At 41.0% G+C, this 13,927-nt stretch overlaps 1 protein-coding gene across 1 annotated transcript in view; it reads left to right on the forward strand.

Moving 5' to 3' along the window:
- dph1 (diphthamide biosynthesis 1) overlaps positions 1-13,927 on the forward strand; it is a 464,509-nt gene that overhangs the window by 298,962 nt on the left and 151,620 nt on the right. The window contains exon 4 of the mRNA XM_028806649.2: positions 2,829-2,950. Within this exon, the coding sequence (XP_028662482.1) occupies positions 2,829-2,950 (122 nt within the window). The remainder of the gene's footprint in view (positions 1-2,828; positions 2,951-13,927) is intronic.

A 13,927-nucleotide genomic window follows, 5' to 3' on the forward strand; every position in this document is an offset into this window, starting at 1 on the left:
GTTGGGATGCCAACCCGGCCAACTGTATTTAATTTCAAAAGCAACAGGGGTGCGGTGGTGCTCAACCATAAAGAATGCTGGCCGACACCTCCAGTTTGCCCTATGGTGGACGTTCCGAGTGTCAACTGGATGATAACATGCATACAAGACCTCAAGATCCCCCCCCCCCACCCAGAATGGGGTGGGCTAGGGCTGATTTCACCCTACAGTATTTTTAGTTGACCAGTGAGGAACATATGTACCAAGTTTCATGAAAATAGCTCCAGCCATTCGGAAGTGATGCTGGAACATACATACATACACACATTGACTTTTATATATATATATATATATATATATATATATATAGATATGATATTTGAACTTACAGGTAGTAATATATACAAAGAAGAGTGTATATAGATATGAATACTGATCAGTAGTTCAGAGACATGGTATCAGTGAATATATATATATGAAATATTTTTATATACAGAACAGATATATGTAAACATGAGAAAATATACAGAGTGCAGTCAGAAATTATTGATATTTAGAAAGGTCAGCTATTGAGTGGTATAGTTGGAGTTCAGAATGGTGATGGGGTAATGAAAGAAGGTGAGCCTGCTGGTGTGGGACTGAAGGCTTCTGTAGCGCTTTCCTGATGGGATGATGGTAAACAGTCCATGGTTGATGTGTGAGGCATCCTTGATGATGCTGCAAACCCAGATACCGTGTATGCTGCAAGTCAGCAATAGTTGGCAATGGGATGCCGATGATGTGTTGGGCAGTTTTCACCAGCTAGGGAGCAGTTACCGTACCACACTGTAATGCAGTTTGTCAGCGTTAGACAGGAGTCCAGTCTAAGGTTGCTTTCTGAATTGCACATAATGCTGCAGAGGTATTCTCCACTTCACCACAATCCTAAAATTGGTTTAGATACAGTATGTTTGGAAAATGGATCAATGAATAGAATTTAAGTTGTGCAAATCAGAGTGAGTTGTTCTTACATATTATCCAAGCTAAAAGCAATCAAGAAAGCAAATCCACAATTTTTTAAAAATTAAAAACATGAAACATAAGTGATAAACACACTTTTTTTTAACTGTTTCATTTCAACAATTGTATTGCCTAGGGAAAGCATTTGTAAAGATAATGATATAAATGTAAAGATAAAGGAAAAACTGGTAAAGGTTCATTGTCTTGATAGATAATAAAAATAAAATACCAAGACTGGTTATTAGGTGGAAATAACTTTTAACATTTTCCTTAAGGTTACACTGTTAGGATTTAGTTTTTTTTTTTTCTCTCAACTTTCCCAGAAGTGTCTTGTGCTATTAACAACATGATGTGCTTGTGGATAATTAATCTTAATTTTGAATTATGTGTGGAATCTTTTGTTTAACTGTTAATTTATATTGATGAAAATTTGCACTACACTACCTTTATTTAATATCAGCATGTATTTCAGATGATTATAGCAAAACACTTTTATTGATATAAACCACACATATTATTTCAACACACTGTGGAGGAAAGCACAAAGATATAACCATAAATAAATGTCATACACCTGTCTCCTCTAAACTGCAATCTTAACCCTAACAAAAAGTCACATTGTGAGAATAGTTAATATCAATTTTAAGCATGTACCTGTAATAAAATGTTTATACTTTTCGTAGTACTTGGCCAAAATGGGAAGTGCTGAAATATAAAAAAAAATTTGTCAGAATTAGAAATGTTACCACTTTTGAACTTTAATCCGAATTATAGCTTGTCTATAAATACTATACATATGATCAATTCTGAAAAAGATTCTGTTTTAAAAATAATAATGTGAAATGGTTAATCAAAATGTCAATATGTCTCATTAGTGATGCAAATTATAGAAGCTGAACATACAGACAAATGTAATGCCATATTGCAGCATTTGCAGTCCAAAGGGCAGCATTTGGAGTCAAGCAGTTTAGTAACAGTGCTAATCTTCAGGGTAGTGGGTTGCTTGTTTATTCAAAGAGTATCTTTAAAGTTTATATTTTGATCCCTGAAAACACTAAAAATAATTAAACCCTATAATTAATATGTGCATACATTGCTTATAACGTTGACAGTTCTGAAACAAATGCAAAGTAGTATATGAATACATTTAATTATATTCTGAGCATAATATTTTGAGAGCTGTGCTGTATTTATGATAGATTTAGGATGTTTTCTGAGACTGTATTGCCCCTATTCAAATTGATATTATCATCCTCATCAGTTTTTGTGGGGCCTGTACAGCTTAGCCTACTAAATTATGTACTTTCAATTGGATAAACTACATTAATTTTCTTGTACCCCTCCTACTTTTATCATAGTGAGCAGTTAGCTTTTTGGAAGAAGAAGCCATTGTTGCTGCAACGACAAGGAAAGGCAAGCTGCATAGTGCCTGGTGACCATGTCACCCTGAAAATAGGATCCAGATTAAATTTCAAACACTGTAGTTTCTACCAGGACCATTACTTCCACATTTTACATAGATGGCCTTGGGAGAGTTGCAGTCCAAGTACCATGGAGCAAGCCAAGACAGTTAGCTCTTTATTACTGAAAAAGTAAAATGGTTAGTGCTTTCAATACCAGTTATTGAGGCATGTGTAACTGCATTCTGAACCAGTGAAGTGGCCCTCCTGTAAATAGGCATCCTAAAATCATTAATTACGCAACAGTACTTCATGTACAATTGGTGGCCTTGCACCGTGTTTAGACTCCAATTATTTGTGGTGAGTGGTCTAAGTTAGTGCTGTTTTTTAGAAGCAGTTAGCTAAAATGGCGTCTTACTAATACATTATTTTTTTGGTTATTATGCACAGGTTCACTGGTGCAGAGGCCATAGTAATGGGGGACGTAACATATGGAGCCTGCTGTGTTGATGACTTCACTGCTCATGCACTAGGGGCAGATTTCTTGGTACACTATGGACACAGCTGTTTAGGTAAGAATTCTAAACACAAGGGTTATACATCATTATGAACTGTCAAATAAGGGTCATGGGGTCTTCAAAGCATGGAAATTAGTTTAAAGATTAGTGGAAGAATCATTACTCATTCACCATTGGTTTGTCTTGATGTCAACACACTGAGTTTATAACAATAATTAAAGGAGCAAGTTATTGTTTTGCAAAAGATCTGTTTCAATCAAGAAATGGTGATGTTAATCATACTGAGTTTGTCACAATAGGCCAGTTAGTCTCTAGCAGAAGTCTATAAGTTTATCTGGCAAGTTCTCAGGCTCTCTGAGGTTAGTGAAATAATATACTCTAGTGTCTCCCTAAGACTTACCTCAGTGGGCTGTATTTAGCACAGCCTGGTACAAAACTACAACTGCTTCAGTGATTCTTCTTCAAACTTCATATTCTCCAAGGTTAGGTTGTGTCTTTTTAAATTGATGGTATGAAAATCAAGAATAGTATAAGAGACAAGAAACTACCTTGGCATTACAAAGTATATCAGTGTAGCAGACTTCAACTGGAACAAGCCTACTGTATAAGAAAAAGACCCTCTGAGTCAGAAGCCTTATTAGTCACATGAGTAACTTGAGTAACATCTATATATATAATTCTCTAAGCTGCCGCCAGAGCGGGCAAGACACCTATGAAAGCACACAGGAAGGAGCCACGCCCACCAACTCTAAGACCATTGGATATGACGAAAACTCGCACAGTCACGCCCACCAACTCGGACAGTCACGCCGTCATTTCTGTTTGTCTGTGCTACAGTCCACATGCAGCTCTGAGCCATGTTGACTTTTCGGTTACGACGCACGACCGCGTGCAACATCGCAAACTGTGTTACACGCTACATATAGCAATTCGCATCCGCGACAAACATGCGTCTTCTTAGATGGTCCTGCAGGAACACGGAAAACGTTTCCCCGCCCACCAACACTTTATTTCCCCGGCCTGCGTCCACCGCATCCGCGACAAACATGCGTCTTCTTAGATGGTCCTGCAGGAACATGGAAAACGTTTCTCCGCCCACCAACACTCCTTATTCCCCGGCCCGCGTTCACCCTCGCTCTCTAGGCATTCCCACTGCCTGCTCATGTGCCCGGACGAAACAACTCACCGACCACCCCGTAAGTCACTTTCGTCTGTGCTAGGATTCCACATGCACCTCTGAGCCACGTTGACTTTTCATTATTCTTTTTGGTTATGACGCACGCACCACTATCGCAAACTGTTTTACACGCCATGGTCTTAGAGTTGGTGGGTGGGTCTCCGTGAGTTGCTCTTGCAAGCGGGCACATGACCAGGCGGTGTGTATGCTTTGAGAATGAAGGTGGACGCGGCAGGACCATGTAAGAACAGGCATGTTTGTCGCGGATGTGAATTGCTGAATGCAGCGTCTAAAACAGTTTGCGAGGGGTATCCCATGGGATCCTTAAAACAATCCTTTAAAACTGAGGTTAAAACACAATGAAGGAAGCAGTCTTTAAAAACCAATAAGCCCTGTGCCTCTGTTTCATTAGCGTCTCACCTGCTTCCCCAATGTAGGCCCTGTAACAGTCGAGATGCTCTCTCAGCAGCTGACCTTCTCTGTGCCTGACTCCACTATAGACTGCAACAAAATTATGAAAGTACGGGCGCATTTTTTCACACAAGCTGTGTGTGTGGGTGTTAGTTACCGTATTTTTTGCACCATAAGACGCACCTGACCATTAGACGCACCTAGGTTTAGAGGATGAAAACAAGAAAAAAAATATTCTGAACCAAATGGTGCACTAATATGTTTAATAAAATATAGTAGAATAATATTTCAACCATGTAAATTCAACAGCGGTATTAAGAAACATCATCACTGTCATTAACAAATAAGGAAAGACTTTAAGTTTCAAGCACTCTTCTAGTTTTATGGAAACCCCAAGAACTCCTCATCGCTAGTGTCAGAATTTATTAAGCTCAGTTGCTCACAATCACTTTGCAGCATCACGTACCTATCATCACGCGACATAACCTGTCCAAAGTCACCAGGGGACAAAGCACGTTTGGACCAATGCTCCCTGAACTTATATCGCCAGTCTAGTCCCATCTATATTTGTAATGCCACAAAGCCCTTCATCTCATGTTTTGTTGTGGGTTTCCAGTTTGAAAAATGAGAATGCGGTGCAAGCACAGCCCTCGATTCAAAAAATTGCTCTGCATACCTGTTTGTCTCGTTTGACAGTAGCTGAAAGGCAGCTTCAGGGAAGAACAGCCTGAAGTAGTCCAGCGGCTGGTAATCTGTGGAGTCCAGAGTCCGTCTCAGTGATAATGCGCAAAACAATCTCTGCTTTTTTTTTTTTCTGCACTCGCTTCGCTCCCTCATGAGATGTAGATGCCATCTTGCTTTTGTTTACATTTCGCAACTCACGCACACGCAAGGATTAGATGCCGAGTCAATGAGTCTAACATTCCTCCAAGCACAGAGGGAATGCCTGTAACGTAACAGTGAGTTTTGTCGCCCTCTACCCCTGGATGTCTACTTTTGTCAGGTAATACACATCATGGTCTGTGACGCAATATTCGCTCCATAAGACGCACAGACATTTCCAACCTTCTTTTGGGGAAAAAAAAGTGCGTCTTATGGTGCGAAAAATACGGTAATTAGTTACTCAAAGGATTTCAAGATTTAATATGCACAAGCGGTAACACTGCAAAAGCAGCCCAAACCAGAAAAGACGGCTGGCAATAAATAATATTAAATTAAAGAATGATAATAATGCAGGTGAAAAACAGACAATAACTTTGTATAATGTTAAATGTTAACGTTTACACCCCCAGGTGGAATTGAAGAATCGCATAGTTTAGGGGAGGAATGATCTCCTCAATCTGTCAGTGGAGCAGGACAGTGACAACAGTCTGTCGCTGAAGCTGCTCTTCTGTCTGGAGATGATACTATTTAGTGGATGCAGTGGATTCTCCATAATTGATAGGAGCCTGCTGAGCGCCCTTCGCTCTGCCACAGATGTTAAACTGTCCAGCTCCATGCCAACAATAGAGCCTGCCTTCCTCACCAGTTTGTCCAGGCGTGAGGCGTCTTTCCTCTTAATGCTGCCTCCCCAGCACACCACCGCATAGAAGAGGGCGCTCGCCACAACTGTCTGATAGAACATCTGCAGCATCTTATTGCAGATGTTGAAGGACGCCAGCCTTCTAAGGAAGTATAGTCGGCTCTGTCCTTTCTTGCACAGCGCATCAGTATTGGCAGTCCAGTCTAATTTATCATCCAGCTGCACTCCCAGATATTTATAGGTCTGCACCATCTGCACACAGTCACCTTTGATGTTCACGGGGTCTATGAGGGGCCTGGGCCTCCTAAAATCCACCACTAACTCTTTGGTTTTGCTGGTGTTCAGTTGTAGGTGGTTTGAGTCGCACCATTTAACAAAGTCATTGATTAGGTCCCTATACTCATCCTCCAGCCCATTCCTGATGCAGCCCACAATAGCAGTGTTATCAGCGAATTTTTGCACATGGCAGGACTCCGAGTTGTATTGGAAGTCCGATGTATATAGACTGAACAGGACCGGAGAAAGTACAGTCCCTTGTGGCGCTCCTGTGTTGCTGACCACAATGTCAGACGTTCAGTTCCCAAGACGCACATACTGAGGTCTGTCTTTAAGATAGTCCACGATCCATGCCACCAGGTATGAATCTAATCCCATCTCTGTCAGCTTGTCCCTAAGGAGCAGAGGTTGGATTGTGTTGAAGGCGCTAGAGAAGTCTAGAAACATAATTCTTACAGCACCACTGCCTCTGTCCAAGTGAGAGAGGGATCGGTGTAGCATATAGATGATGGCATCCTCCGCTCCCACCTTCTCCTGATATGCAAACTGCAGAGGGTCAAGGACGTGTTGAACCTGTGGCCTAAGGTGGTGAAGCAGCAGCCTCTCCATGGTCTTCATCACATGTGATGTCAGAGCAACAGGCCGAAAGTCATTCAGCTCACTAGGACGTGATACCTTTGGGACTGGGGTGATACAAGATGTTTTCCAAAGCCTCGGGACTCTGCCCTGTTCCAGGCTCAGGTTGAAGATGCGCTGTAGAGGACCCCCCAGCTCCAATGCACAGACCTTCAGCAGTCGTGGCGATACTTCATCTGGACCCGCTGCTTTGCTGGCACGAAGTCTCCTCAGCTCTTTGCTCACTTGCGCTGTTGTAATTATGGGTGGGGATGTCTCTCCTATGCTGGTATCAGCAGAAGGATTTGTGGAGGGTGCAGTACTCCGAGGTGAGAGTGAGAGTGGGTTAGGGTGGTCAAACCTGTTGAAGAAGTTGTTCATTTGGTTTGCTCTTTTCACGTCTCTCTCGATGGTGGTACCCCGCTTCGAGCTGCAGCCAGTGATGATCTTCATCCCATCCCACACTTCCTTCATGCTGTTATTCTGCAACTTCTGCTCCAGCTTTCTCCTGTACTGCTCCTTCGCCTCCCTGAGCTGGACTTGGAGTTCCTTCTGCATGCGCTTGAGCTCATGCTGATCACCGTCTTTAAAAGCCCTTTTCTTCTGGTTCAAAAGGCTCTTGATGTCACTTGTAATCCATGGCTTGTTGTTAGCATAGCAGTGTACAGTTCTTACTGGAACTACAATGTCCATACAGAAGTTGATGTAGTCAGTAGTGCAGTCAACAACTTCATCAATGTTCTCACTATGAGATCCCTGCAGGATATCCCAGTCTGTAGTTCCAAAACATTCTCTCAGAGTATTCTCAGCCTCCGGGGTCCACTTCCTGAATGATCGTGTGGTTACAGGTAGGACTCTCACTTTTGGTTTGTAGTGAGGCTGAAGCAGAACCAGGTTATGATCTGCTTTCCCAAGCGCAGGCAGCGGGGTGGCGCTGTATGCGTCTTTAACGTTTGCATACAGTAAATCAATAGTCTTATTTCCCCGGGTGTTACAGTCCACATACTGGGAGAAGGCAGGTAATGTTTTGTCCAGCGTCACATGGTTAAAGTCCCCAGCGATTAGCACAAGCGCCTCAGGGTGCTGCGTTTGTAACTTAGCAACAGCAGAATGGATTTTGTCACTCGCTGACTCCACGTCCGCCCGAGGAGGAATGTATACAATAAAAACAATGACGTGTCCAAACTCTCTGGGCAAGTAGTAGGGACGTAAACTTACGGCCAACAGTTCGATGTCCCTGCAGCAAGTGGAGATTTTGACGTTAACATGTCCAGAGTTACACCACCGTGTATTGACATAGAGAGCGAGTCCTCCTCCTTTGTGCTTCCCACAGGTACTTGCATCTCTGTCTGCTCTAACTGTGCTAAACCCGGGTAGTTCCACATTAGCGTCTGGGATGGTGTTATTTAGCCACGTTTCGCTAAAACACAACAAACTGCATTCTTTGTAGGTTCTGACATTTTTCACAAGCGCAGCCAGTTCGTCGATCTTATTTGAGATTAAGTTTACATTCCCCAGAATCACAGAAGGCACCGAAGGCTTAAAACGCCACTTTCTCGCAAGCCGCTTCATTTTTAGCTTAGTGCCGGCTCTGCTGCCACGATACCGCCTTCTTACCTCGTCGGGTAAATAGGGAACCACACCGGCACTGGCATTTGTTCTCAGCGCTCGAAGTTGAATACTTGAATAGGCAAGTCTCGGCGTGTAAAAATCCATGCCCATGTTGTAAAAGTAAGTGTGTCCAGTGAACAAACCACATAAAATAAAGTGATAGGAGTGATCAATAAATAAAAATAGAAAAATAAAAGTAGAAAAGTACACATACACATACAGTCATACACGGAGCTGCTGAAAAGGCTGCCACTCTTGGCGGCGCCTGAAATAGCGGTGTTCTCAGTATTCAAAGCGCTATCCACACAGGGAGGAACCGGGAAGCGAAACCACAATCTTCCACAGTCTCCTTACTGCAAAGCAGCAGCACTACTACAGCGCCACAAGGCAGTTAAAGAATACACCGGGCTCGATTTTCTTATCACTTCTGTTTACAGAGATCGGGTCGTAGATAGCAGTGTTGCAATGTTACTTTTCTTGGTGGCTTATTACATTATACGGATGTTTCACATGTTCATTTTTTCCCCTGTGCTTAAAAGACATTAACAAAGTGTTTCTCAACTGTGACTCCGGAACATCTCAGCACGCAAGCTATATTAAGCGTCAACAACAATCTACAAGTACTGACACTTATCCCTACCAACGAAGTAACTTTCACCAGCGTGGCCTTCTTCGTCACAGACGATCCCGGTTTCAGTCACGGACAATTATATGTTGCTCTCTCCAGAGGTCTATCTTTTCATTCACTCACAGTGGTATCCACAAACCCACCCCATTTGGACAGCTGTGTCATTCAGGAAGTGTTCACCCATCAATACATAATTATGCGGCGTATGCTACACCACGGGTTGGCTAGTAGGAAATAGTTGTGGACTGTGCCTCATTCCATTGAATACCCTCACTGATTCACAGCTGGCCAATTTAGAATTGCTAATTTAGAAAGGAGTGGCTGGACTGGCAAAGTAAGTTGCCTTACACTTTCTATGCAGAGTGGAGACTTAAGTTTATGCCCACCTCCTACCCCAAGGAGACGAACTTGTTCAGCAGGATTAGGTGCTAGGATCTCAATAATGTTCCCATTTGAGGTCAGTATTTCCACATTGTTGCTAAAGACAAATTGGAAAAAATCCCACCTACCTTCCTAGATTTGTCATGTGATTTACTATGTCAGAGTGCCTCAAATTTAATTTTTAATGGCATTGTTAGTCTACTCCTACATACTGTAGGCTTTCATCTGCTCCTGTCCCAGCTTGCTTCGTCTTCCAGAGACCCCATTACAACCAGTTCATGGAAGGCCTCTTTCATTAACAAGATTTCTTCTCTTTCCATTGGTATTTGAGAAAAGACCCAGTAGTTGATGCCATGAGAAATGCCACCTGTCTTATGGCTTGGATTCAGTAGTATGTCCCAATCCTCCAGTTTTGAGCAGAAATCTCATTGTTTTTGTGAGAGTCATCATTGGGTGGAAGGGGTTCACATTTTGAATATTTTTTGTCTGGTCCAAGGACCACAGGACCATCAAGTACCAAATCAAACAACTCTAGACATCCCAGAGACAAACAATTCCACCATATTAAGGTTACAACTCAAGGAGGGTGATTATGGCGGAAAACAATGTCTATCCCTTACCTAAACCCATGCACCAACCCATTTGTTTTTCAAACCTACCTAGTCAAATTTCAGAATCGGGAGAGGCAGGACACTTTTTGCATGGCACAAGATAAGAACCAGTGATGGACAGTGCCTCATTCATTGAATACCCACACTAATTCATAGCTGGCCAATTTAGAGTTGCTATTTTAGAGAGGAGCAGTATTGCACATATAACTGTAAAGATAAACATTCCAGACAGATCACACTGTTTGTTCCTCAATGGCAATCAAACCCCCCACTGTAAATATCCAACTTCTCCTTGTTTTTCCCATTTATTTATTTAGTTATTTATTTATTACAGCCTATTTTGTGGATAGGTATTATTGCCTATTTCATGAATATTTTTTCAGAGATTAAGTCTCTTGGCCTGAGTTAAACCCTTTAAAATCATACTATTGCCATTTTACAGAAAAAAATAGAAGAATAAAGCTCCTTGTGATTTTAGTCATACTGTATGTTGAAGCCCCAGGGAATCTGACTTCATCTCCATCAGCAGTTGTACAAATTGGATTGTGTCTTAAAAAGGTACTTTGTGATGCTGGTCACCTTGAAAGCCCCTTAGTGAAATAAAATTGGATTGAACAACTATACAAATCTTAGGGTAGCAGGACTGTTGAACCATCTTTCCGCAGAGAGTTTCCTTTGCTCTGATGCTAATGATATTGAAACCAGCATTGCAAAGGCCATCTGTCTAAATGATTTGGAGCAGTTGTAGTTTCTCCCCTGCCAGACAGCAAAGGGATGCAGTTTTTGTATTTTAATACCTAAGAGTTGGTGGTAATGTTTCAGGGAGCTCTTCTGAAGTCCACTCCCTGAGACCTATATCAGCCATAAAAAACTGGAGCTCAAGCTATTACTACCAAACCTTTGTAAAATTGCTTTTTCCGCTGTACTGCACATTAAATATTTAACCAATTTCAGTGAGATTAAAGGACCCCCAGGAGCTGTTAAACAGGTGCAGTGTGCCAAATTCTGCTGCACAAATTCAAATTGCTTTTCAACTCTGGGTTTTCATTCCACTGTTTGTATTTGATGACCTTTGCAGGATCTTATATTGAAATAAATATGTATCCTTAACTCAGAAGACCCTTTGACGTTTAGTAGCCTGTCCCTAGTAGGTTGCCTTCATAATTCAGCAGAAAAAATTATGGAGAAAATAAATGTAGCAGACTTCTTTAGACATAAAATAATCTTTTTATTTATATCTTTTCACTTTGATTTTATATTGTTACCAGAGCTTTCACTACTCAGAGGTTAGACGTTTTCTTACTATGTATAAATGAATGATAATGTGAGATCAAAAATTCTACTACTTTTGCATTTCCAACTCCGCAGAGGTGTACCAATTTTTTTCTGTTCATTCACAGAATATCTGCAACATTTTGGAATGTGTGCTGTCTAATGCTCAGCTGAATAAGTTTTGTTTTGTTACTTCCTGTGTCTGAGTAGTTTGAATCCAGTGCCCTTTCTGCTGAACAACAAGCTTTCACATAGTTTCAGAGCCAAAAATAGTCTTCATTGGTTGAGCTATTTGAGAAAGACTGTGTGCTCTGTCTAGAAATGAATCCAGGAGATGCATGATTAAATCGCTTGTCCACTTTTCACATGCACTAATATGAAATCACTTAAGAAGTAGCATGTGTCACCAGAACATTTTGTATTAATCTTATTATTATTCATTACAGCAAGATGTAGACAATGTAGTGTAATGCTAAGGCACTTGAATCTAAACCAGAAGGCTGCCGTTTTAATTTCGATCTCTGATACACCATTTGACTTTGAGCATATCAGTTGACGTGTAACATTTTATACCATACTCGGGGCCTTAGAAAGGGGTTTACTACAGAAAGGCACTTTATAAAATACACTTTGCTTGTCCTGCCATCCAATAAATTTTTAGATTGGACAAGATCATGAGGAATCTGCAACATATAGTTTACCAGCTGCCCCCTGTGGCTCCACCTGCGAAGTAGTTAAACAGGACAAACTTTAAAGATTAATTAAAAAATATATATATATATTGAGAAGAATTTATATGGATAGCTTTCATATCCATATCCAAGGGCCTCTTGATATACAATATTTTTGGTTTTGCTATCAGGGGTGAGAATGTATCTGTGATCTCTTTGCCAAAGTTGTAAAAAGTTGGCAAGGTCCCTCTGGCCAAGCGGAAGGTAGGTGCGCTCCAACATCAAACGTTGCCATGTTCAGCTCTGATGGGAGAGCGTCCCCCACATGGGGAGAAAAACATTTGGCCATGATATCTCTGCTAATGAGCAGGTACCATCTAAAGTGCACGTAGCTGTGATCTCTCTCTCAGAAACGTCAAACGTTACTCTTTAACAATCTCTAGATGATAATGTCTGCTGAACAAACAGGTATTGCTAGCTTAGCTGTGGCAATGTAAACTTCAACACATGGGAGAGGTAGAGTGACTCGAACGAATGTTTGCACGTGAATGAGGATGGCCCTGCTTGGCTCCCTACTCCTGAGGTGCCCCCTCCCCTCGGCCTGCAGCCTGTCTCTCAGATTTGTGCGAATAAATCAGTGCTGCAACCAAACTATAACACTTAGCGTGATGAGAGAAATCGCAAAATCAACCGGAATGTTAAAGCAAATTGCAGAAAAAAAAAACAATCTAAATCCATTAAGTAGTTCCCTCGTGAAAAGCAAACAGACATACAGACAGACAGACATTGGATTTTATATATATAGAGATGGATATAAACATTTTGTACCATCAAGAACTTGATTGCTGTTGTCTCTTTGAGATTAATATTTTTTTTTAATCCATGAGTGTTTGTTTCCATGATTTTGAAATACATGACCAAGTGTCTTTTTAATTTATTTAAGTCTCTTAAAAGGATGTTACACCCATTTAACCACATCCCATAATTAATTGGTTAAGAGTCTTCAATTCAAAAGCGGGACCCTGTGTCAAGCAGCCTCCCGATTGTGGACTGCTTTGATTTTCCAGAGGTATTTATTTACCAGTTTCTTAGCAAAATGCATGTTGTGAGCATATAGCTGGATGACTTGTGCAACACAAGTGACTGGAGATTTTTTATGGATATTTCTGATATTGTTTGCTGTTGTCCGGTGCTGGTTCCCATGGGCTCCCATTCTGTTAGAAACATTATTAACTCCGTTTCCCATGGAAATGTTTTTTTTCCAGTCATCAGTACAGACTACATGGGGAAAGTAACTTATAGAAAAACTTTCAAAAGTGTTGATATCAAGATATTCTATTTTATAAACTTTACATGGGATGTTTATTTCTGCCAACAACCAAGGGCATCCTTACTACAAGTATGGATTTGACATTTTATGTTTTATTTGTTAAATTAGTTATCATACTCATGTAGTCAGCCCAATATTATTCAAAGATGATTGTGTGAGAAATAAAAATTAAATTTTGCTTTAAAATTGTTCCTGCAGGCATATTGTACCACCATGGGTGTAGATAGCAGGGTTTTTAAATGGGAAGGGATCAGAAGATGAAACATTGTCAAAAGAAAACACTCAGGAGTCAAAACCAGTAAGTCAAAATGCACTGTCAACAAAGCCAGACAAATCCTAAATCTAAGTCAAAAGATAAAGTTGTAATACCAGGAACCACTAACCAATATAAATCTCACACTAAAGTTGATGGAGTTTATCTGAAATCTCATATACCTTTAAACCGTGCCCAAGTGACTCACTGATCACAACCTGTAAAATCATACCCCTAACAACAGGCCACCTCAACACAGCAATAAAGACAAAA

Source organism: Erpetoichthys calabaricus, chromosome 8 (assembly GCF_900747795.2).
Source record: "Erpetoichthys calabaricus chromosome 8, fErpCal1.3, whole genome shotgun sequence".
NCBI classification, from domain to species: Eukaryota; Metazoa; Chordata; class Cladistia; order Polypteriformes; family Polypteridae; genus Erpetoichthys; species Erpetoichthys calabaricus.